The sequence below is a fragment of the Mytilinidion resinicola genome (genome assembly GCF_010093595.1).
Source record: "Mytilinidion resinicola strain CBS 304.34 unplaced genomic scaffold BDZ99scaffold_3, whole genome shotgun sequence".
Lineage (NCBI taxonomy): Eukaryota > Fungi > Ascomycota > Dothideomycetes > Mytilinidiales > Mytilinidiaceae > Mytilinidion > Mytilinidion resinicola.
This window is the reverse complement of record NW_022985439.1, coordinates 1,828,593-1,851,346: the sequence shown is the minus strand read 5'-3', so window position 1 is coordinate 1,851,346 and position 22,754 is coordinate 1,828,593. Positions and strand designations below refer to the sequence as shown.

Below are 22,754 nucleotides of genomic sequence, written 5' to 3'. Positions count from 1 at the left end.
ACTACAGGAATAGCTCAATTAACTCACCTATCCATAGAATACTTCCCCACCCTGATTCCACCACGTGACTTCCGTAGAACAATGTTCATGAGGTATTGACATACGGAAGCAAAAATGGTTGTAAAAGCGCATCTCAGCTTATTTACGGTGCGGAGACCGCTAGGCAAGGAATAATGGTTGACAAAAGCGCAGTGATATTATCACGTGACCAAAAGACTGTGAATACCAGAAATGCAGCTACCGTTAACAACTTTATACAAACAAGAAGAAGACCTGCCTACAGTAGTTCATAGTGGCTATTGTAACTGTCGGTTTCCATGATGACTCGAAATATGCCCCTCGTGCCTCTCTTCTATCAGGTGGCAGTGAGCTAGCGATTATGCGAGGACGAGTCGGACCGAGTCTCCTTTTTTTCCGCCTCAACCTCATCTCCGCAACATCGACGGCACATTCTAGTAAACCCATAGTCTAGACCTACCGGCGACTCCGCGCTGGCACCCTACACCGTGAATGCGTCTCTACACAGCCCACTCTGGATCGGCACCATTTGTACAGTCCATAGGAAGCTTATGCGGAAGCATCAAACGGGACTGCACGAGCGAGCACATTCGATTTCTCAGAGGTATTCAGCGCATTAGACGTCCTCGTACAGTGCGTGCAGCCCGAATGTCTCGTGGCCTAGACCCTATTCTTTCGCGTTGTCATTTACATTATTACTCTTTTGTCTGTCTAGCCTAATAATGCCCCCTTGGAAGCGCCACGCGTCGGTATGGCCTAGCGTCGAACGCATTTGGGAAAGCAAACCCCACTAGAGCTTCTGGCCATGTTGTTAGGTACACAAGTGGTCTTTTTCTTGCCAACCACGATGATCCCCAGTCAACCCCACGTTCTGAAGCAGCCCCCCCTCGAGCCAGACCTCATTCAGCCATGACAGTTGCGGCGATAGCCCAGAAACGCAGCTGCGTTTGGTTAAGCCACAAAGCACTACTTGAGTCGGATCTATATTATAACCTCCGTCCGCTTCTTCACCTCTCCAGCTCTTTCTCGCTCTCACACTCGTTTGGTCTTTGTTCAATTTACATCGCAGTCTCTGCACCCACATTCTTTGAAGAAAAGTTTTCAGCATAATCTCTAGCCATGTTTTTCCGCGCAGCTGTCGGAGTTCCTCTCCTTCTCTCAACCCTTGCATCCGCCGCAACGAACGGTACTTACCCGGCAAGCACCACCACAAATCTCCATTGCACCACGAAAATGGGCAGACACTCCGCTTGCCCGGTCCCCACCTGTACGAAGCTCTGGACTGTCGAAGCGCCTCCGGTCATCATTCCTTCATATACGCAAACGACGTTGACACATACTGGAAATGCCTCTACGATCACCTCAACCGAGACCATACAAGCAACCGCTACAGTCACGGCATCGACTATTACTGATAGTATGTGAGCTTCCTGGGGCCGATACGTCTCGGATAAGCTAATTTTTTACAGCTTTCTCGACGACTTCGAGTGAATATGACACCATCACCGAAACCACCAGGTAAGCCCAGTGTCTACCAGCCTTTTTTCTAGACCTCAACTAATGCCTCATAGTACTACGACCACGTTTACTGAGACTGACACTGTGACAACGACATCCACCTTCACATCTGTCGTACCAACGGAAAGTGGCTTCCAATTTGTTTCTGATACGCTCAATGGGTACCCGGGCACTGCGCAAAAAAGGAACAACTGGAATCAACTCGAGGCCCGCGGGGCGAATTCTACCGAGCATGGTGTCCCGAAGAAGGATTACCCCCAGTCTGTTGAATGTATGTTATTCGGAAAACTGTGCCCACAGAACGAATTGCGACCCCGGGATGTTCTTGTGTGCTGATAATTTTCCAGGTTCCGCTGAGATAATGGTTCAATCAACCAAGATGGTTACCGTAACACTCAGTCCAACCATTACGATTGTCACTCCAGTTCCATCCAGCACGACTGTGCAAACGACGGCAAGTCTCCTTCATTGTCATCTCAGACAGTCGCTCACTTCTCCCATAGACGACGTCTACCTCCACTATCGTCCCTGGCAATGTTACGACAACGGCAAGGTACATCCGATTCTGACCGCTAATCTCCGTCAACTGAACGCTAACATCTTACAGCTTCTCAACTACCGAAACCTTGACCGCAACCACCGTAAGTTCCCATCTTACACCTCCCCACCCGGGCAATCTCTCCCACTAACTTCCCTAGACTCTGTCTTTCACCGAGACAGCTACGACTACTACTACCGTAGTAGCTGCAGCTGCAGCTACAAGTCTCGCAGCTTGCTCCGCCGATAACATTGTTGGCCCAGTTGGCAACCGTTACATCTACAACGTCTTCAACATGGGTCCGAATGCAGCAACTATCTACGACTTCGCACAAACCACGAGCTCTTACGACTGCTGTACACTATGCATCAACAAAGTCGACTGTACCGGCACCGCCTGGCAAAATGGCGGCTGCTACTTGCTGCATAACCCCGCCCGCACGTGCGATAGCCAAAGCTCGACCAGTTCGTTCTTCATAGCTTCGGACTCCTACAGCTCTGGTTACCAAGTTAGCAACGGCAACTGTGGGTATCTGTATGATTATGGCAATTCTACATGATCATGGCAAATCGTAGAGGTCCTATCGTGCTCAAGATATTGCTAGCGGAGTGAGGTCACAACTGTAGCCTGTAGCATTTCATCTTACCTCGGATACTAATTTTTAATACAACTCTCGGTTTAGCGCCAGGCATTGAGTCAACATTTGAACCCGTGGAAAAAGCTTCTTTGAAATTTGCAATACTAATGACATAGGGCCTTGCAAGCGTGGTGCTGTGTCACCGCAATTGTGGCTAGGAAGGCCTTGGCAGTGTATCTATTTGGGCTTCGAAAAGAAAATTCAACGTCACTCCATTCTCTCCATTGTCCTCCAATATTCTCTCGTCACATCTTTTCTATTTGAAACCGATACATCATTTCTATAGCTTACATTTCAAATTCGAAGTATATGGCTCCTTGAGACTTATAGCCAGGATGGATGAACCAATTGCCAAAGAGAGAGATATGAGCTACTAAGCACGTGATCTAGGCCCAGGTTTCAACATCCTCATGCTGTTTGTAGAAGCCTAGATTCTTTACGCTATATTAGTAGGGATTGTTTATCCTTAGCATTAGCTGCCACATAACAGGAAAGAGCAGACCTCGTACATGCTGTATTTCGATGAAAATGATGAGGATGCCCAGGTGTAGACGAGAGAGAGGCGTAGAGGAAGGTGAGGCTACATACACGTGCCTGCCATGGCCCTCAACGTGTGCAGGCCTATGTTTAGGCACTGTCCATACCTAATGCATGTACATATGTCTATCATGATGTGAGCATATCACGTGACATTTCCCAATTTTGTAAATCCAGCTTCGGTACGCTGTTGATGAGCGGGGCATGATGACCTGTCAGCTATAAAGAAGGCAATTAGGAGAAGGCTTAGTTTTCATCATCTTTCGATAATGTTGCCGAAACACTCGGAACTGTCATTCCATTCTTCCAAGGCTAGGCTACAGCTTTCGGCCCTTCGCCCTAACCTTCATGTACTGCTTCCCTTCTACCAACTCTACCCTAACAAGAGACTGTATTGCGTCTAATGAGGCCGGAGGTGAGGTCGCTGGTGGCGAGGTTGGCGTGATCCGTTTCTATTTTCTATCCTTACATGACCCACGATCCATCCATCGAGTTCAGACAAACACCATCGGTAAAATTATCACGCAAGCAAACGAAATGCACTCAAAATCAGCACTACCGCAATCTGCTCACCCGATCGGCAGCAGCCTGAATAGAACGCGCAATACGTTACGTCTCGTCTCCGCCAAGACTCCATAATCTATAAAAGAATTTCGTTGCCTAGTATCCTAGGCGCATTTAAGGGCACCATATCAACCTCCTTACTCCTCCAACGCAAAGAACACAACAAGCTCTCAACTCTACCACAAACAATCTCCCAGACCCTCCAAGCAACCAAAATGTCCACCCTCCCGCCAGGCTATTCCCTCCACCCCGTCACCACCCCCGACCTCCCCACCATCTCCGCCCTGCTCGCGGCCTCCAAGCTCCCCCTGGCTATCAATCGCTTCCTGTACAAGGACTGGCCGAATGAAGCGGTGCAGCTGGCGCACTGCGCCAAGGTGGTTGAGGCAGCACACCAGGCCGCGGAGAGCGAGCGGCTGAAGGTCGTTGATGACGCGACTGGGGAGATTGTGGGGCGCCTCGTTATGACGCGCAAGACTGGGAAAGGGGAAGTGGGGGAAGGGGAGGGGGAGGCAGCAACGAAGAAGGGGGAGGTGCCGGAGTATATGGTCCCGGAGGTGCATGAGCGTGTTGTGCGTGCGGCGAGGGAGCTTGAGGCGGGGATAGAGGGAAGGGGGGTGGACTATTTGGGTGAGTGCTATCGCTGCACCTTGTGAAGGGGCTCTTTTTAATGAGGCTTTGTAGAGTTGACGCATAGCTATGTCAAGCCGTCTCATAGGGGACGAGGGATATGGTCGAGCTTGATAAAGCTGTTGCTTGAGAGGGGAAAGCAGGCGGGAGTTCCTGTGTATGTGTGCTCGGAGCCGCAGATGAGGCGGGGTTTTCTGGGGTTGGGGTTTAGAGAGACGGGGTTCGTGGATATTGACTTGAGGGAGTTTGCGGAGGAGAATTGTGGCTGGGGTGTGTTTAGGCTTACGGGGATGGTGAGTGAGGAGTGAGGGCTCCCGGAGCGAGGTCGCGGTAAATGAGAAGCTAGGGGGTAAATTCTTGAGAGAGAGAAGCTAAAAATCGAGATGAGTATTAAGCTATTAAATGGCGGGGACGAAATATTGCGCGTTCGAGCAGAGTGAATGTGAACATCCTATCACGACCCCATTTTATCCTAACCCTCCCCCACGCCAAAACAGAACACCTCATGAGCAAAAAGATTAAAAAAACTTACCTTACCGAGCGCCCCCCTCCTGAGCACTCTGACGAACCCCATCAAGGGATTATGGTTCGCCGCCACTCTTCGACAAATTTATGTCGGCAATCCAGCTGCGGGAATCGAACCCCAAACCCCAAGTGTCCTCGAATTGAGGACACAGGCCGCTGAGGATGATATGCCTCGCAACGTCACCAGACGCGGACCGCACTTCGCCATCGGGGCGGCACTGTGGTTAGTTGAATTGAGCGCAAAATTGACTCAGCTATATGGATGTAGAGGGGAAGCTCACAGTAAATAAGCATCACGCGTGATATCTAACCAGCGAGGCGGGGATCTCTGCCTCGCCTCACCTCACTTCATCTCACCTCTGCCCTTTTTTTTTCCTGTCTCACGTCTTGAAAGCCCTCTGAGGCATTTGGAACACGCCCACCTCCATTTTCCTCATCTCACCTCCGCCCTTTCACCTGTCTCGTCTAGGGAAGGAAGTCTGGGGCGTTTGGACCAATTCCACGTGCCAATAGTATACGGATTCCGATCATCACACTGCTTCCCATGCACGCTAGGGCGGAAAATTTCGATCCTGGAGAACGTCTCTTGCTCCCTAGCCGTCTACAATGGTTTACTCGACTTCCACAGGTTTTCTTAAAGAATGACGGAAGATAAAATAGTGAATAACGATCTAATTCTGAAAGCCACTAACCGTACTGCGATCGAGAGATAATGCGTCTAATATCTACTGCGATACAAAAGAGGGAAACGACAGCGCTGATGCAAATGTATTCCGGCTGGTCGAAACCAATCCCTATTGATGCCCCAAGTCCTCCGAAGTACGCCTCTACCAACCTATCCCCAACCCCACCCCATCCCAACCCAAACAAAAGAAAAAATGCGTAGGGTATGTAGATCATGACCATAAACGGGCGAAACAGCGCAGAACCCATCGCCGTCCGCGAACGTAAAAACAGAACAAATCCTCGAATCCTACCCTGCCTGCTTATTGGAAGCAAAGATACGGAGTCAAATCTTGGAGACATGCTCACGCACTCGCTACTCCCAACCCCTCGCACAACCGCGCCCGCCACATCCCACAGACCTCCTCGAACCCGCCAACAACGCCGGCGCACACTTTCTCTGCTTCCCGCTCGCTGAGCCGCTTCTCCCACTCACCACGCTCGATGAACCGCACGCCTTCTTCGCGTGCTTCATCTTCTTTACGCCATTCACCGACGGCGGCTTGGACGCTCTTTAGGCGGCGTGTGGCCACGCCCGTGGCCTGGCGGCTCATGTGCAGCGAGTCGGAGAGGTAGGAGAGTGTGTGGAGGAGGTCGCGAGTTTGGTTTGTCAGTTGGGCGAGGGCGTAGAGGGGTTCGGAGGGGGGTTGGGGGAGGAGTTCTAGGGTTGTGGTTATGAGGGGGAGGAGGGCGTCGATGGTGTCTGGGTCGAGCATGCCGGTGGTGATGGCGAGCGGGGAGAGGAGTGAGGAGGTGAGGGAGGTCAGGGTGCGGGTTTGGTGGGTGAGGTGGGATCCTAGAGCTGAGTGGGCGGTTGTGAGGCTATGATAGCGTTAGCATTCGGTATATACCTTCTGTTTTTGAGATTGCTTGAGACTCGAACTATTTTGAGGGCTTGATGGACCAAGGAGAGCACACATACCGCGTAGCACCACTCTCCACCCCCGCCTGACTCCCCAAATCCCTCAGCTGCTCCGTCACCCGTCCCACAACCCCATCCGCCGCACTCCCATTCATCTCCATGCCCCGCCTCGCCAGACTCTCCACCGCCGCCATACGCGCCTCCAGCCCCGCCGATATCCCCTCGCTGGTCTCCAGATCCGAGTCATCCCCGTAATCGCTCCCATCATACATCGACTCCTTCCGGCGATGTCTGCTATTCCGCAACGCGCGGGCCGGACTCAGCGTCTTCTCAACCTCCGGCGACGACGCGAGCACGACGCCGGAGTCGCGGGGCACGCCGTTAACTCCGTTCAAGTGAGGTTCGTCGCCATTGACGCTCTGGGCGAGTGGTTGGTCCTCCTCTTCGTAGCCGTCGCCTTCCTCGCCGTCGTCCCATGCGTCGGCCAGTTCGTCTGCGAGACTCCCGAGGCCTTCGCCGCCTCCATCTCCGCCCACGTCGCCGTAGTCTTGGAAGCCGTGTGATGAACGGGGTGTTACGGGGCTGTATGCTGCACCTGAGGAGCGGCGATTAATGTCGATGCTAGAAGGTTGACGACGATGTGAGGTTGGGCGGCTGGCGGGGGTTCGTGGTGGTGAGGACATGATTGTGAATGGAGAGAGAGCAGTAGAAAATCAGTGTACGGATTGATTGGGCGTAGTCGTGGTTATAAGGGCGCCGCGACGCGTAGATATATTCTAGAGGCGGTGCCGAATGCGGATACGGAGGAGGTTGTGGCTTCGGCTTGGCTTCCGCGGGCGGAGAGCTTGCCCAGTGGCTTTTCTGGAGAATGAGACTCGGAATTTCGTCCGCCTGGAGTCTTGAAGGTTACGTATGAGGCTTCAAATATGCGAGAGAGATGGGCGTGTGGTGGAAGAGATCTGGTCAGATTGTCGATTGCGACTGGCGGAAGTGTTGTTGAGGAGGAACAGCGCATCCTCGAGCCACGACACGACCGAAGCTATATCACCACTCATCCTAGCTCATAACAACCCCCATGTTCAAGGATAATGCTCATTCTGGTTGCATATAGGAGGTGGACAATTCTGATCGCCCACACTAGGCGTGCTTTTTGGTTCCAATACGGTAATCCACAAGAATTGTAGACCCCCGAAATGATCCTTCCTCAGTCAAAGCTATGAAGCACCCGCTTCCTTTTCCCATCGCTGAATCTCACACCTCCAACACAATTTTCACGGGTTTAGGGGTATCCTCCCACACAATAGAGACCGGGAAGGGCCTGTATCAATACAAGACACCACTTCTAATGCCTTCGCCTCTCAATCCACCAACACATCCCCTCGTTGTGATACTTCTAGAAGACATAGTCCCCAGAAGCCTCGCATATGCCTCAAAACGGCCAAAGCCGCCGCCGTGAATCTCAGAATTTCGCAAAGAAGCCGAAACCCAACCAACCCATATCAAGCCAAACCAAAGACATGTAAACACACGAACTCCGGCAATGCCCCAGGAATATGCCTATGCCGCTGAATACGAAATTTTGCGCGTGAACGAGCCACCGGGCGTGTGGCGGGTGCTGCTAGCCCTTGGAAGCATCGAGGGCCTGAAGTTGCTTCTTCAGCTGGGTGAAGAAGTCCTGGCCGTTTGGCATCTGGTGACTCATGTTGCCTGCATTGAGCTCGTCAATATGTTGTCTGTATGCGAATATATGTGCGGAAGGGAGAAGAGAATACCTCGCGAGCCCCAAGCACCACTACTCCTCTTCGCAACTGAATCGCCCGCAACCTTATAATGTGCCAACGGTTGATCTGCTCCTATTAGCACTCCCCTCAACCACTCACTCCAACACAGACAGAGCTCATACCTGCAACCGCCTCCTGGTACCCTGCCCAATCATTAGCACTCATCCATTTCCCCTCCGGTTCCCAGAGCGCCACAGAACCACTCACTCTTCTTCAAGAACTCCTTGACCTCCCCAGCATTGAACTCCTTAACCGGTATATGATTGTCCTGCGCCGCCGGCGCCGTAGGCGCCGTGGGCGCCCTCACAGGCGTAGACGCTCCATCGGGTGTCCTCTCCCCTCCTCTCAGCGCAACTGCAGGCTTCCCCTTCCCCTCCACGCCCCACACGTTCCCGGGCACCGCGGTCAGCGGCTGGGCGCGCCCGTCGCGGGGGGTATTCGCGCCAGAGCGGGCGTCGCCTCGCTGCTGTTGCTGCTGGGGTTGGGGTTGTTGGGAGGAGCGGCGCCAGTGCCTATTCGTGGTTTGTTAGAGGGAGCTCGAGATTGCAGGAAGCACGGTGGCGAAAGGGGACAAAGCTTGAAAGGGTTCCACGGTTGAATACTCGGAGATGGGAACGTACCTGTTCTCGCCCGTGCCGCTCATGGTGCCGGTGTTGGATACAGCGGCGTGGGAGAGGCGAGGGTGGAGAGGGTGGAGAGGAGAACTATGGATAGTAGCTTCGGGGATGTGCAAAGGGCCACCATTGAAGTGCCAAGCCGCGGCGCGTTTGATTGGGCCACGTCATGCAAATGGGGAAATTCGGCGGGCAGAATTCATGGAATTATCGGTACGAGCTACGTGATTGGACGCGTTCGCTCTAATCGAGTGTTATGTTTCGTTTTGCATGTGCTTCATACAGAGTAGGAAGCGAAGCAGGACCCTCATGTGGCCAAACAAAATCTCCAATACTGCCTTTGATAGATATCTAACATATAATTTGGTAGTACAAGCCCTGAGACGGCTGCTTCATGGCCTTTTCCGGCCCCATCAGAAGAGCAATATGCAATACGCCGCTGTCAATGCCTCGCTTCTGGAACCAGATCCACCCAATGATCGTGCCTCTGGTCCCCCCCCTTTCCACTCCCTAAGAACTGCTGTGTCGCTTCATCCTCAGGTTCTCCGTCACTGTCTCTCTCGTCGTCCTCGAGCTCGTCGCCAGCGTCGCTAACATAGTCATTGGAGCCTTTGAACTCGGCACCGCCTTCAGCGTCACTATTCGACCTCCTGGGTCGACCTGAGCTCCCACTAGCCCGCTTCTTTTCATACTCATCATCATCATCATCATCGTCGTCGTCGTCAGTGGTGCTGTCGTCTACGAAGACTCTGCTCTGTCGCTTTATCTCCTTCAACAGACTGCCCTGTCTTTTATGTTTTGGCGATGCGCCAGTCCGGGCATACAATTCCTCCAGTGTTTCTTCGCGTGGCGGACGCAGCTCGAACATCGACGTTGGTCGGTCGGCATACCCGTACGGGGAATGTGCAGCCTGGCCGTGAGCTTGGCGGCTAGACTTTCGGGATAGACCACGTGGACGATTGCGCTCACGGGTGGGAGGTGCGATAGAGGACCACCAGCCTGTAATGCGTTTGCTGAGACTTGGGCTTGGCGGTTGCTGGTCATCAGCGTCTTTAGGTCGTGAGGTGCTACCTCCAGGTGAGATTGCAGTCGTCTTGCCCCGATCAGAGGCTTTGGTGAAGGAGAAGCCAAGAGGAAGATCCACAGGGGAGCCAGGACGTGTGCGTGGAGAGTCCGAGGAAGATGAGGTTGCGGACAATGTAGTGTTACCTCTCCCGCGTTTGGATGTGCGAAGAATGCTTTGGAGATCGTCTTCCGATAGAACATTCATGAGCGTTCCATCTTGGTTTCGAGCGGGTCTGGTAGCTCGGCGGCCTTCTTGGATTAGACGCTCAATCTTGGCACGATTTGCGATGAACTTGAGTTTTGGAAACGCGGATTGTTGCCCAACGTGAATCATTCGGGCCAGTCTTTGGGGTGAGGGGTCTGACAAGATGTGGTAGAAGTCGGATGGGATGGACTTCGGCCATATCGTTATTGTGCCGCTAAATCTCTGGAGCCAAATTTCACTCCAGTCTTGTCCTAAAGGCCGCGGTAGTAGCTCAAGGTGTCGTAGAACCTTGAGCCACTTTGTCAAGTCCAGCTTCAAATACTGCTCCGTTGCAGACCCTAGAAAGCCGCCTCGCCAGCCTCGCCCGCGCCTGTGAGTTACAGGTCGGCCAACAGAGCCACGCGAAGAGAAAAAGAAGAGATTGATATGAGGATTGACTTGACTGACAATACTGAATCGAACGTTAAAATGGAGGTTCAATGCTTTTAAGGGAATATCTGTCCGCAGAGACCCGTCTTTCCATTTATGGCCGAAGGAGTACGGGGCCAACGTGCCGTTTTTGTTCTTCTTCATGAGCACGACGGGGTTCAAGATACCTGGTACTGCAGCTGATGCTAACACTGCGCTCCATATGACACAGTCGGGAGATGTCAGGTAGTTTGCGAGAATGGTCGGAGAATGAGGATCAGAAGGTACACAAGACACGTTCAGGATCCTCCCCGTTCTGTCATAGGCTTCTCGGAAAGTCATGCTTCCTCGACTAAACCATGAACATCGCTTCGCCCAGTCAACACTGTCAAAACGGGCCCCAGTACGGTACCAGCGTTTGATCCATGTTATAGTGTCGTCGTGACAAGCAGTGATACGATAGGCGAGAGCGGGCACTAGAAGCCGTTTGAGTTCGTCATCCGTCCTTGTAGCTAAGAGTGCAGCCACAAGAGCTCCTCCTGAAGTGCCGGTGATGACCTCGGGCATTAGATTGGCATCCAAAAGCGCCTTCGCGACACCGAAGTGATAGTATGCGAATGTAGCACCTCCAGAAAGACAGAGGGCAGTGCGTCCGAAATTAGTCCCTAGGTGCTTAAACATGGCCCGCTTGCTATCCTGATCTAGCAAGTCTGTTCGAGAGAGAAGCTCTAGCGACGCTTCCAGTCCGTCCACAAAGCTCTGAACCAAGTTCTTCGTTCCATAGTAGGTCTCGCTGTATAGCCTCGGGTTCTCAAATCCGACGAAATTATTCTTGACGCATGCTTCGAGAAGCCCTCGGAGTTCCTCTATAGCCCTTTGAGAGTCTTGGCCAGCCTCAATCCGAGTCCTCAATTTGACCATCTGGTCTGTCACTCTCCGAACGGTCTTGCTGTCATAGTACGCGTATTCATCCACCTTTTTCCACGCGTCATTGCGGAGGTGAGCGTCGAGCGCCTTTGAAGCGTCGACCCATTCCTGATATGTTTGTGTGCTCTGCAGCGCCTTCCGTAATCGCTCTCGCCGGCCGCGCCATGTGATCCAATGTTCATAGAGATAGATGTACACTCGCGTGAGCAAGTAAGATATGCCGAGGAAGATCAGCCAGCCAAACACGAGAATGAGAAGAGGCCATTTGAGCAAGATATACACAAAGCCTTCCCGCGTCTCGTCTTTGCCTCGCCGCGGCGACTTCTTCTGCTTCTTCCGTCTCCGAACGCGCTGGTGTATGGGCCGCCAGTCGTTGAGGGCGGTTATGAAGGTCCTTGGCTCGGGCGGAGGGGCGGTGAGATCGTCGGTCGAGGGGGAGTTCTCCGGGGCGGCGAGGGCTCTTGTGAACTCATCAAAGTCTGGTTCGTTTATGAAGTCGTCGTCGTAGTCCGGAAGAAGGGAGACGTCGAAGGCGGGGGATGAGTTAGGCGCAGGCCCATCCGTCTGCTCTTTGACATCGGCCATGAGAAGAAGGAATAGCGGTCTACATGCGGAGCATCATGGGGCAGAGGTATATAGGCGGCGAGGGAGTATGCATGGCGTGGTATCGTGAGATTTAGGCAGAGCCCCGAGGAAAGAATGAATGCCCGTGACGCCACCGCATAGGTACCTGACCGACGGCTAAAACCACATCCCAGCACCCGCTGCAGTAATTATGCTTAACGTGCTACAGTAGCTCCATGCGAGACTAGGCAAAGACCAGAACAGATGCTGACAGATGCTGAACGATAATAGGTGGTTAGGGTTAGGGTTATGCTCGGCCCCTCAGGCCCGTCCTTCCACCAGAGAAGTTCTCTCACGCGTCCACCACCAATTGATGGTAAGTCGTGCTGTTCTGCCAAAGAAGACAGCTATACTACTGAATCCAAGTACCGAGGCTAACATGCACAGCAGCCCATTAGTCTACCCTTCCATGTTTCCCGTATCCCGTATCCTGGCTTTTCCTCCCAGCATCCGTCAAACGCTCCTTCAAACAACTCCCAAATGCCTCCTTATCCGCCATCATCGGACTCTCATAACTCTCGCTATCGAAACATCTTGCGATGACACGGCCGTAGCTGTCCTGGAGACAAGGACCTCAAGCAGAGCCATTCATGAAGGCGAACCGCGCGCCGTCCTCCACTTTCATAAGAAAATCACCTCCAACAGCTCAGCTTTCGGAGGAGTTCATCCGCTCGTCGCCCTCGAATCCCATCAAGTATCTCTGGCAGACCTCGTGAATGAAGCGATCCGGGAACTTCCAATGAATAACCCACCGTATGTTAATGGAGCAATTATAAACCACGACTTTGGCTCAGAGGGCGGGCCCAAAGCCCTTAGGGATGGGAAAGAGTACCAGGAAAGTGATCCAGAGCATCCTTCAAGAGCCAAAAACAAAAGACACCCAGATTTCATCTCTGTTACCCGCGGTCCGGGAATGCGTTCCAACCTTTGCACTGGCATCGACACAGCCAAAGGTCTGGCAGTAGCATGGCAAATACCTCTGGTGGGAGTCCATCACATGCAAGCACATGCTCTCACACCTCGACTTGTTGCTGCTTTACAGCCCGTGAAGTCAAGGCTTTCCTGGCAACATGGCGATACTGGCCCAAGGATTCCCGAATTCCCCTTTCTCTCGGTCCTAGTCTCTGGCGGTCATACCCTACTTGTACTATCTGAGTCACTTACGGAGCACAGAGTTCTTGCATCAACAGCTGATATAGCCATAGGCCAGTTCTTGGATAAAGTTGCTCGTGTGGTGCTTCCAAAAGAATACCTTGAACGGGCCGAGGGCACTATGTATGGTGCTTTGCTTGAGAAGTTTGCATTTGCCGATATCTCCGAGGATAATGTTTCAGAACAAAAACTCAAAATGGACCCATCCGCCAACGTTGTGAAAGACCGTCTATGGTGGGACGGGTATGCAAATTACAAGCCTCCATATAAAATGGAACACACTACTGCGGGAGATTACCTGTTGCGCAGATTCTCAGATACAAACGTCCAAGAATATCACTACGACGCCTCTAGTAATCAGAAGAAGGGTGACTCCAAGCCAGTGACTGAGTGGGGTTGGAGGTTCAGTCCACCGCTTTCAAACTCGGCCGGAGGAGCAAAGCACAATAGCTTAGAATTCAGCTTCTCCGGGTTGACAACCGCCGTTCAGCGTGCTGTGAAGTTCTGTTTCGACAAGACATCCGGGAAGATCACCGACGTAGAAAGAGACGCGGACTTAATCAGCCTTATTGAGCGCAAGACCATGGCTCGAGAAGCTATGCGAGCTGCCTTTGAGCATCTAGCTAGCCGTGTTGTTCTCGGATTACACCAAATAAAGCTGACAAACCCTGACCTAGCAAGTCAACTGATGTCTTGTGTTGTCAGTGGAGGCGTAGCATCAAACGGTTACTTGAGACATATGTAAGTTGCTTCATCTTAGACATCTCCCGATGAACGCTAAAGCTCTTAGTCTGGCGAGTAACCTTGCTGCTCACGGCTATCAGAGCATGAGCATGTACTTCCCACCGCCAAGCCTTTGCACGGATAACGCTGCTATGATAGCCTGGGCCGGAATGGAGATGTATGAGGCCGGCTTTGAAGATGGCTACTCTATTCGCGCTATTCGAAAGTGGCCTTTGGAGAATTTAGTCAACGAGATTCCCACCAGCGGCTAAGCTGCTCTTCTTTCCTAGTCTGCCATACGCCTTGTCATACCAAGGGTAGTGCGCAATTGGAAATCCAATCTCTGGGCTGGTTCTGTTCCAATATAGGAAGAAATCCTGGCTCACCTCGCCCCGACACCGTACAAATACTTCTTACAAAGGATGACGACGCCAAGCACTATCCACACTAGACTAACTTGATTGCCAGACCTACCCAAGAAACAAAAAATTATTCCACTCCATATGTGCCTTTCGATATATACGAGGCCATAGCGCTTTTCCTCTCCATGTATAGTGCCCATTGAGAAGTTCGTACTGCGTGCCCTCGGTCGTCACACACATGGACGAGGTGTTCTCGATCACCTTACTGGCACCCTGCTATGTGTACCTTGCATATGCCCGGCCCATTTCATTCATAACCATCTCGGCAACTACCGGATCTGCGGAGCGACCTTTATCAATATAAAATACCCGGTCTGCAAATGATCTCCCTTACATTGTGTATCATATGTAAATCTATTTTTACTTTTTTGTCACCTTTCTACGATTATTCCGCAGTGTTGCTGAACACTTCTGCATGCCCGGACGCGGCACATGTGCAATCTGCGGCCCGCGAAATAAAAGCGAGCTAGATATTATTGCCCTTCCTCGTTATTTTCACATGTTCAAAGTAGTTTTTGAAAACTCAGGTGACCAGGCGGAATGAAGAATAACGTCACCTTCATATAATACTTTCCTTCATTGCCCCTTGCAACAAAACGTGTCAATGAGTGTTGAATACTTGCTGTCACAAGCTAAAATCTATCGCCTACTGCAGTTATTCCAGCGCTCTCGCTGGTCCGTGCCCAACATGCTACACCAAAACCGTTGCCGGCAGGATCAATTGCCCTCTGATACCAGCTCTGACGACACCTTGCCATGAACTTAAATGCGTGTCTATCACCTACATATCCATTCCCGGCCCTAATCCAGCCTATCCAACTACTCCAATCGTCACCTCCTACGGCGCCTGCCCAACCACAGCCACTTGCCGAACAAGCTGTCTCGTCGTGACAACAACCGAGACAGGCACTTCCTACGACTGCGGAGTCAGCTGGGAAACTGGCACCCCAAGCAGCCAAGTCAGCGTCACCATTGAACCCGTCGCGACCAATTCCACGTATGTGAGCTGGGAGAAGCCTGACGAGCCAGCTACCGGTGCCGCGCCCGCGACGACCACAGATCCGAACTGTGTCCCGCCTCCGGGCTATACCCACAGCGTTCCGGCCTTGCTCTCTTGTCCTTCTCTCGCAGCCCTGTCTCGTCCTTGCGTAGTGCCTGAGTGCGCGATCATCACGACAACGACTGTCCCAGGGCCAAATCCCGCATGTCCGACCACACCGACTGTCACGACGACGGAAGCCTGCCCAACGGTCTTAACATGTAGAAAAGGCTGTCTGCTTATCACAAGTACGGTCACAGTACCAAGTTGGAGCTGCGCGTTCGCAGCTAGCGAGACGGGTCCGGAAGCAGATCCTCAGATCTAGTGGGGACCGCCGAAGGGCATTATCAGCTGGTACAATGAGAGAAGAGAACCAGAGCCCACGCCTTTGCCAGAAGCAGACCCCCAGATCTGGTGGGGCCCACCAAAAGCCAGCGTAAGCTGGAACAAGAACAAAAGAGCTCCCAGACTAACATGCGTCGTCACAACCACAGCAACCATCGTCCCCCCTGCGTCCCCACCCGCTGCTTCGTAGACGAGTTTCTCTGCCCGATCTCCCCCGCGCAGGCGCCAGAACGCCGTGATCTTGAAGCGCGCGAGGACTGCAGCACGACTACCGCTACGTTCTATGCCGGGTGTCCAACGTGTGGTGCTGATTGCGCGACTCCGAAATCATCCGGATATGGCACAGCTGGGACGACGCTGTCTTGCCCTACGGCTACGGGGACGAAGCCGGCAAATTGTGATGAGGTGTATTGTGTGCAGCGTGTGCCTAGGGCTACGAGCGTGGCGGGGGTAAAGGAGAGGAGCGAAGATAGGGTTGGGGCGGAATGTACAAATACGCCGACTGTGACGGTGTTGGGGAAATGTTGTCCGATTTGTTAGGGTTGTGAAGGCGGTAGGGGGAGGACGGTGCGGGAATGAGATGAGGGTTACACAGTACATAGTTTTTTCGTGGGAGAAAAGTCTTGTGGTTTTTTGTTTGATCCGATTTTGCGCACGATGGTTGGGATATTTTGAAGGGATGAAGATAGTTTTCAAAATGCAATGGTGGTTCTTGGATCAGTCGTCTAATATACTAGGCATAGTCGTAGTGCTTCTCAGTAAGAAACTTGAACTGTGCTTAGAAAACCCATTCTACGCCAACAAACTAAATTGGGCATAATGTTATCCGCGAATCATATATCGCTAGTAACTCTTTGTATTCTGATTCCATGCCTTGCGATGTGTCACGTGGTTATGCTCTTGGCTTCAGGCTTTCCCACGAAGAACCTTCATTCCTCATCACTCCACGCCTCCAACATCGCAATGCCATCAGCCACTCATTGTGAAGTCATTTTCCATCGCAAAAACAGCTTCATGGCTAGATTTAACCCTTTCCCAAGCTGTAGTTAAAGCCGTGAGCAGCGTCTCAGTTGTTAGCCTCCATACAGGAGAAAATGAGCCATTCCAAGCACCAACAGGCCATATCCACAACAAAATGAGGTAAAATGCTAAAACTCGTATAACTGATGAACTGACCGCCCAAGATGCTTTTCTTGGAGCCGCTCTTATCAGATCGAGCAGCCACAATGGCGTCGTCGCGGCCACATCTGCACAAAGGTTTGGAGATTTCTTTGAAATACCCTTGCTCTCATTGGTCGGCGCAACAGTCGTGATACTCTCCAACTCCAGTAATTCGCCCATACATATAAAGGGCTAGCAAGGAATTTCGACTACGGCCTCACTTGACTGTTTCAACCTTTGTGCTGTGCTCCTCTGATTCCTTCAGTTTCTTCACTGCACCTTCCTACCCCCAGCTACCAGCAACTTCTTGATATACCTCAGTCGAGTGAAGAAAGGGCAGATCAGGCAACCTTCCTAGACTTGTGATAATATAGCTCTTAATCGAGGCATATTTGCAGGACTCACTGATTACGTGGACTCTCTCCTAACTTATATCACGGAAGTCGTTCCGCTGCAATAAAAGCACTCTTTCGAAACTTCTGCCACTATCGCCCACCGCTACCTGGCAAGCTCTGAGGCTCCTCGCCCAACCTCAACACCTTCGGAAATACGACCTAATCCTGTCGACATGATGCCTCACTTCTCGGTGGAACCCACAAGTGCTCCGTCGAGTCACACAGCGCCCTTTGACGACATTGACTTGGAACGTCAATCCACGGCAGTCAACCCAGCTCCGCATGCAGAACATCACACTAAGCATGGGGCAGTCGTCCGCGATACCATCATCGGTTTCGCGGACGGGTTGACAGTGCCGTTCGCCTTGACCGCCGGTTTATCGAGGTAAGTTACATCTTTACTTTCTCCTCGTCATCATCAGCACTACATCCACATGCATTTCTTTGTATACCCAATTCTCTCCCTGGTGTTGTGTAACATGGGTACTTTGAAGGCCTTTACTGATGTATCATAGCATAGGCTCCGCACGACTGGTGATTCTCGGTGGCCTTGCGGAGCTCTTCGCTGGCGCAATATCTATGGGCCTCGGTGGATACCTTGCCGCTGTGACAGAGCGTAAGCACTATCAAGTCGAGGAAGCACGAGAGAAGATGGAAGTGAACGAGAAGCCTGAAGCTGAGGAGGAAGAGATCTACGAGATCTTTGCCGAATACAAAATGAAACGCGAAGTCGTTCGGCCGTTTGTGGAACACCTGAAGACAGATAAGGAGACTTGGGTCAGAGTCAGTATACATCGCCCCTTCTTGATAACGCCAACATGCTAAGATCTCATACAGTTCATGATGGACTTCGAACTCCGCCTCGAGAAACCAGAAACATCCCGAGCCTGGATCTCCGCGGTCGTCATGGGCCTGTCCTACTTCTTTGGCGGCCTGGTGCCGATGATACCCTATTTCGCACTCCACCAAGTCAATTACGCGCTATTCGCTTCCATTGGGATCACGGTCGTGATGTTGTTATCCTTCGGGTATGTCAAAGCCATCTTCACGGGAACGGACAGGAAGACTGCAGTGTGGAGCGCGCTGCAAACTTTGTTCGTGGGAGTTCTTGCAGCGAGCAGCTCGTATGGAATTGTCAGGGGCATCAATGCGATTCATCCCGTGAGCGTATGAGCGTTTAGGCATCCTGCGTGATTGCATTTGTGTATATTACGGTTAGTTATACGTATACTGCTATGTCAACGGCGGGAGGTGAAGAATGGCAGTCTTGGCATTCACCTCGAATAGCCAGCCTACCTATTGTGACGCAATACCATCGCACGATTGACTGGCACTTGCTATTGTATGTCGGCACAATAGTATCGCCTACGTATATATTTCTCCGTCGCGTCGACTGCTTCCTCTCTCCTCCAACCATCACCCATCCTCTTCTCCAACCATCCAGTTCCTTCGCAACCGCGACTCTATTCCAAAGCTATACATACAGTCTTGCCACGTTTGTCTAGAAACATTTCGCCGTGCACCGATTCAATATCTTGCGCATTCCCGCATCACTATCTTCATACATTTCGCTACGCGCCAACTGTACAAGATGCCTCGCGGAGTTTACGAGAGAAAGAAGGGCAACAAGCCTGTCGGCCCGGCCCCCGATCCAAAGGTACAGAAAAGCTCCCCAAATTCCCGTAAGAACGCGCTGTTAACCAATACCAGACTGCACGCAAGAGATCATCCGCTGCCGATATCGCTACCGCTACCCCAGGCGAAGACCAAATCACCAGCCATGGCAGCTCCCCGACTACGCACTCCCCGCCCGTCTTGCGCAGACAGATTCCCGCCCAACGCACCGACGAAGACCTGACTCCCTCCGAGCGTCATGAGCGCAACAAGGAGCTCTATCCCGAACTCTACGAAGCTGCGGAGAAAGCTATCAAGGCGAAGCTCAAGACTGACAAGAACCAGAGGCTCACTGCACGCGCATACATCCGCATCCGCCGTCGCAACCGCGCACCAGTCCACCACGACCCCTACGAGACGCTCAGCGAGGACGAGAGCGACGCCGAGACCTCCTGGCATCGCAAGAAAATGCACATCCAGAAGAAGCGCAAAGTCCACCATCATGTCGCCGTCGCGAGCACCCCCGCGCCTGTTCCTGTCGTCCAAACCGAAGTCGCTCCAGCCCTGGATCCCGTCTCCTCTCCTCTCTCCTCGCCGCCTGCGTCTGATTCCAACCTCAAGCCCGTCGCGTCTGGCTCCGCGCCCCAGATTGCGCCCTCAGTCCCTGTTCGCCGGGGCATGCGCTGGACTGTTGAGGAGCGTCAACTCATTATCGACATCTTCAATGAGCATGCTGATGAGCCTCGATTCACGATCACGGAGATGACGAGAGTGTGGGTGGCCAGAATGGGAGGCCATCGCACTATCGAGGCCGTCAACCTCGAGTATCAGAAGTACAAGGCCTACTATTCCAAGAGGGAGTTGCCCTCGCCCGAGGTCTTCGGGAGGCTGAAGAGGGTGCCAAAGGGGGTAGCAAAGAAGGCTGATGTCGAGGTGGCGGAGGAGGCGGAGGAGGCGGATTTGGAGGGAGCGGCGGATCAGGTGGAGGAGTAGATAGGTTGGGTGGGGCCTGGGACCTGGGGCTTGAGTGCTGTAGAGAGCTTTTAGGTCATGAATTGAGTAGCTGGTTCTAGTCAATTGACAGTATGGTTGTGTGTTGAGAGGTCTCCTTGGCGAATTCAAATTTCTACTTGGTGATGTCAAAGACTTCACGCTATATATCAAACATGTTCTCTTTCTCTTCCATATTATGATGCAAACTAGGCCATACGTGCAGACGCACGACTATTACACTGCACCAGCTTCAGTTTTGCTTGCTTGATACCACTGTTTGGAGTAGCCTAGCTAGCAGCTGACTGATCAGTCAAAAGGTAGTCTAATTTCTACTGTGGTAACCTTCCACATCGTGCATGAAGTCTTCAAAGTATATAGGGGTACCCCAGGCGGGGAGCGCTCAGCCTTCTGCAAGACACTTCCTTTTTAGGAGCAAGCACGTGACGCTTCAGTACTAGTCTCATTTCAGCCTCACTGCCGACATCCACCGCTCTTTGCACAATGTCAGACCGTCCACAAGTCGCCATCCCGGTCGCCAAACTTCGTCTCCAATCTTTCTGTTATGTAGCCTAGCATGCTTGACTACGCTAGTTTCGAGTTTTGCTTACCTCGGGAGAGCCCACGCTAGGCACCCACCTGGGCACCACTCAGCCTGATGTAGTGGGATCTGAGCCCACTGCTATGCGCCACACCCCAAACTGCCCTTCACTCACATAAAAGTCAGAGGAGCTCTTGATGCTACACTCGCATCTTATATGAAAGATCAAGATTTCGTCCAGTATGGATCATCTTCCGAGCCCGCTCTCTTCCTCCGTTCAACCAATAGAGATACCTCTCGTTGCTAAAATTAGCTACGATGGGGAGTTCTCTAGTATTCCTCAACGCTATGGCTTTTTCACAGAGGACGAGGATGTTCTGGACCTTTCGATCCCACCACTTGAGTTCGCATCCTTCCTCCAATCATGGTTGTGGTTTGGAGTCGTCTCCACGTTTGCTGAGCGACGTGTCTACCCGGACGAGTTCTCTCGCTGGAAAAGCTATAGCGCCGTAAGCGGACAGCCTTCATGTCAAAGGCCCATCTTGGATACCACAGCATTGAAGCCATTACTGGAAAACTTGGTATCCATGGATAAGCACTACATGTTATCGGGACAAGCTCCCCAATCGTACGCAGACATGACGGATGTGACCGACCACGCATTAGGTTGGAGTGTCTGGCTGGATCGCAATCTCAAAAACCCTCAATGGCCACTCCCGGAGATTCTACTATCCATAAAATTCCTCCTCGAGACATTTGATTCCTTCCGCTTTATTCAGGATCACAGTACCAACCGCGATAAAATGCGACACCGCATATTTCCATTTTATCGACAAGTCATTCTGAAAACCGCACCAGCAGCGAAGCTCCTGATGGTCTGGATGAAGTCCAATGGCTGGTGTCCCCATTTGGCATATCAGATTTGTTTGGAATCTGATTATTTTGTTGCATACTACCATGCTTTGTCTCGCCGACCTGTATCCACAGATGTTCTTCATAGCAATTGCTCTGAACGGAAGTGTTTGATCATTAGTTCCAACACTTCGGGCCACACTCCCCTTCACACAAAACCTGAATGTGCCTGTCCTCCGATTTCCGTTCTAAAGAAAGACTTAAGTTGCATCACGGAGAAAGGTGGCATACCTGTAGTTTCAATCAAGCGACATCCTCACGGCAGGTTAGATCTACGTCTCAGAAGAGCGACGCCATCCACTGCATACGTTGCGATCTCACACAACCCATTGGAGGGTCTAGGTAATTCTACCGCGAACAGCCTTCCATATTGCCAGCTTGAAAGATTGCAAACACTTCTAGATCAATTACCGGACCCGGACCGGATAGGCGAAGGCTGGCCCGTATCAGTGCGGATTGGATCCGTAGAAGCCGACCTCGCCAGATGTACAGTTCGGCGTGTCCATGGTTCTAATTTGACCATGCCCTTTTGGATTGATACTCTCTGCGTTCCGGTTCAAGGTAAGGCTCCCCAATCGCAGCAAAGTACAACACAGGCAGGGCACGTCTTTGCCGCCGCTGCTCAGGTCTTGGTATTTGATGAGGGCATCCAGCAACTAAGACTTGGAGCATCAAATATTTGCGAAATCCTAGCCAATGTGCTCTCTTCTTCTTGGTCCCAGCGACTGTCTACGATTGAAGAGATCGTACTGTCTCGATCTTACAATTTCCAGTGCCTGGATGGCACATTCACGCCCAGAGGCATATCAAAGAAACATGAACACGATGCACCAGCTTTGTTTCGATATTCTTCGAGTTTAGAACGCCTCCCGGGGAGAATTCAATGTGCTTCCAATGCTTTGAAGAGACCGCTATCTTCTTGGAAGCAGAAACCCATTTCATCAAACACGCAAAACGACTTCCAGGTAAATTTTAATGCTCGAATCTATACCGCGCTGAAAAGAGATTGCAAAGAGGCAATACACAAGAGATGGAACAATAGTACATTAGGTTCGGATTCGACTTCCAAACAAAGGTGCATCCAATTAGAGTACCTCTGGTGCTCACTCATCCGGCGATCTTGGCCTAGCTATGTGGATTTAAGTCCCATATTTACCAACATTTTACGGTTCAACGAACGGGAACTTGCCGTTCTCCCCGACCAAGAAGTGCTCAGGACCATGGCAATTTTATTTAGTCATACCGACCTGCCTGCATCTCTCCTTTTCAATCGCGGCTCAAGGT

At 51.9% G+C, this 22,754-nt stretch overlaps 11 protein-coding genes across 11 annotated transcripts; 8 read left to right on the top strand and 3 right to left on the bottom strand.

Annotated features, from left to right (window-relative positions):
- Window positions 1–1,036: 1,036 nt before the first annotated feature.
- Window positions 1,037–2,738, top strand: BDZ99DRAFT_191598 (uncharacterized protein). The gene is made up of 6 exons (XM_033713152.1): window positions 1,037–1,435; window positions 1,488–1,536; window positions 1,590–1,807; window positions 1,884–2,089; window positions 2,144–2,177; window positions 2,235–2,738. Exons 1-6 carry the CDS (start codon window positions 1,138–1,140, stop codon window positions 2,321–2,323), a joined length of 894 nt encoding a protein of 297 aa, XP_033582129.1. The 5' UTR covers window positions 1,037–1,137; the 3' UTR covers window positions 2,324–2,738.
- Window positions 2,739–3,619: 881 nt separating this feature from the next.
- On the top strand, window positions 3,620–4,744 carry BDZ99DRAFT_408908 (uncharacterized protein; the record flags this gene model as incomplete). The annotated part of the gene is made up of 2 exons (XM_033716525.1): window positions 3,620–4,442; window positions 4,488–4,744. Coding segments are annotated over exons 1-2 (672 nt in total), but the record flags the coding sequence as incomplete, so codon positions are not given.
- Window positions 4,745–5,590: 846 nt separating this feature from the next.
- On the top strand, window positions 5,591–5,924 carry BDZ99DRAFT_191506 (uncharacterized protein). Its single transcript, XM_033713151.1, has one exon. It carries the CDS (start codon window positions 5,680–5,682, stop codon window positions 5,851–5,853), a length of 174 nt encoding a protein of 57 aa, XP_033582127.1. The 5' UTR covers window positions 5,591–5,679; the 3' UTR covers window positions 5,854–5,924.
- BDZ99DRAFT_408906 (uncharacterized protein) lies at window positions 5,612–7,501 on the bottom strand. Its single transcript, XM_033716524.1, has 2 exons — window positions 6,613–7,501; window positions 5,612–6,512 (listed from the first exon to the last, which is right to left on the bottom strand). Exons 1-2 carry the CDS (start codon window positions 7,233–7,235, stop codon window positions 5,996–5,998), a joined length of 1,140 nt encoding a protein of 379 aa, XP_033582126.1. The 5' UTR covers window positions 7,236–7,501; the 3' UTR covers window positions 5,612–5,995.
- Window positions 7,502–8,170: 669 nt separating this feature from the next.
- BDZ99DRAFT_515909 (uncharacterized protein) lies at window positions 8,171–8,976 on the bottom strand (the record flags this gene model as incomplete). The annotated part of the gene is made up of 5 exons (XM_033725018.1): window positions 8,171–8,259; window positions 8,325–8,399; window positions 8,456–8,476; window positions 8,541–8,845; window positions 8,954–8,976. 5 exons carry the CDS (start codon window positions 8,974–8,976, stop codon window positions 8,171–8,173), a joined length of 513 nt encoding a protein of 170 aa, XP_033582125.1.
- Window positions 8,977–9,147: 171 nt separating this feature from the next.
- Window positions 9,148–12,142, bottom strand: BDZ99DRAFT_459095 (patatin-domain-containing protein). Its single transcript, XM_033719081.1, has one exon. It carries the CDS (start codon window positions 12,135–12,137, stop codon window positions 9,390–9,392), a length of 2,748 nt encoding a protein of 915 aa, XP_033582124.1. The 5' UTR covers window positions 12,138–12,142; the 3' UTR covers window positions 9,148–9,389.
- Window positions 12,143–12,457: 315 nt separating this feature from the next.
- On the top strand, window positions 12,458–14,378 carry BDZ99DRAFT_191473 (uncharacterized protein). Its single transcript, XM_033713149.1, has 3 exons — window positions 12,458–12,492; window positions 12,567–14,069; window positions 14,119–14,378. Exons 2-3 carry the CDS (start codon window positions 12,586–12,588, stop codon window positions 14,321–14,323), a joined length of 1,689 nt encoding a protein of 562 aa, XP_033582123.1. The 5' UTR covers window positions 12,458–12,492; window positions 12,567–12,585; the 3' UTR covers window positions 14,324–14,378.
- A 510-nt stretch (window positions 14,379–14,888) lies between these two features.
- Window positions 14,889–16,397, top strand: BDZ99DRAFT_472487 (uncharacterized protein; the record flags this gene model as incomplete). Its single annotated transcript, XM_033721783.1, has 4 exons — window positions 14,889–14,981; window positions 15,106–15,679; window positions 15,762–15,948; window positions 16,007–16,397. The coding sequence occupies 4 exons, from the start codon at window positions 14,889–14,891 to the stop codon at window positions 16,395–16,397; spliced, it is 1,245 nt and encodes a 414-aa protein (XP_033582122.1).
- A 995-nt stretch (window positions 16,398–17,392) lies between these two features.
- Window positions 17,393–18,609, top strand: BDZ99DRAFT_191447 (vacuolar iron transporter). Its single transcript, XM_033713148.1, has 3 exons — window positions 17,393–17,798; window positions 17,929–18,196; window positions 18,251–18,609. Exons 1-3 carry the CDS (start codon window positions 17,587–17,589, stop codon window positions 18,584–18,586), a joined length of 816 nt encoding a protein of 271 aa, XP_033582121.1. The 5' UTR covers window positions 17,393–17,586; the 3' UTR covers window positions 18,587–18,609.
- A 395-nt stretch (window positions 18,610–19,004) lies between these two features.
- On the top strand, window positions 19,005–20,020 carry BDZ99DRAFT_567049 (uncharacterized protein; the record flags this gene model as incomplete). Its single annotated transcript, XM_033727651.1, has 2 exons — window positions 19,005–19,070; window positions 19,124–20,020. The coding sequence occupies 2 exons, from the start codon at window positions 19,005–19,007 to the stop codon at window positions 20,018–20,020; spliced, it is 963 nt and encodes a 320-aa protein (XP_033582120.1).
- Window positions 20,021–20,800: 780 nt separating this feature from the next.
- Window positions 20,801–22,559, top strand: BDZ99DRAFT_494992 (uncharacterized protein; the record flags this gene model as incomplete). Its single annotated transcript, XM_033723343.1, has 3 exons — window positions 20,801–21,812; window positions 21,873–22,435; window positions 22,521–22,559. 3 exons carry the CDS (start codon window positions 20,801–20,803, stop codon window positions 22,557–22,559), a joined length of 1,614 nt encoding a protein of 537 aa, XP_033582119.1.
- Window positions 22,560–22,754: the final 195 nt, after the last annotated feature.

Excerpts from the sequence above, each read along its gene's own strand:
- BDZ99DRAFT_191598 (XM_033713152.1), top strand. The coding sequence starts at position 1,138 with ATGTTTTTCCGCGCAGCTGTCGGAGTTCCTCTCCTTCTCTCAACCCTT. Across the intron at positions 2,090-2,143 it reads AATGTTACGACAACGGCAAG|CTTCTCAACTACCGAAACCT; the intron begins GTACATCCGATT and ends AACATCTTACAG. Across the intron at positions 2,178-2,234 it reads AAACCTTGACCGCAACCACC|ACTCTGTCTTTCACCGAGAC; the intron begins GTAAGTTCCCAT and ends TAACTTCCCTAG.
- BDZ99DRAFT_191473 (XM_033713149.1), top strand. The coding sequence starts at position 12,586 with ATGTTTCCCGTATCCCGTATCCTGGCTTTTCCTCCCAGCATCCGTCAA. Across the intron at positions 14,070-14,118 it reads AACGGTTACTTGAGACATAT|TCTGGCGAGTAACCTTGCTG; the intron begins GTAAGTTGCTTC and ends TAAAGCTCTTAG.
- BDZ99DRAFT_191447 (XM_033713148.1), top strand. The coding sequence starts at position 17,587 with ATGATGCCTCACTTCTCGGTGGAACCCACAAGTGCTCCGTCGAGTCAC. Across the intron at positions 17,799-17,928 it reads TTGACCGCCGGTTTATCGAG|CATAGGCTCCGCACGACTGG; the intron begins GTAAGTTACATC and ends GATGTATCATAG. Across the intron at positions 18,197-18,250 it reads ATAAGGAGACTTGGGTCAGA|TTCATGATGGACTTCGAACT; the intron begins GTCAGTATACAT and ends GATCTCATACAG.
- BDZ99DRAFT_459095 (XM_033719081.1), bottom strand. The coding sequence starts at position 12,137 with ATGGCCGATGTCAAAGAGCAGACGGATGGGCCTGCGCCTAACTCATCC.
- BDZ99DRAFT_408906 (XM_033716524.1), bottom strand. The coding sequence starts at position 7,235 with ATGTCCTCACCACCACGAACCCCCGCCAGCCGCCCAACCTCACATCGT. Across the intron at positions 6,513-6,612 it reads GTGGAGAGTGGTGCTACGCG|CCTCACAACCGCCCACTCAG; the intron begins GTATGTGTGCTC and ends ACGCTATCATAG.
- BDZ99DRAFT_191506 (XM_033713151.1), top strand. The coding sequence starts at position 5,680 with ATGCGTCTAATATCTACTGCGATACAAAAGAGGGAAACGACAGCGCTG.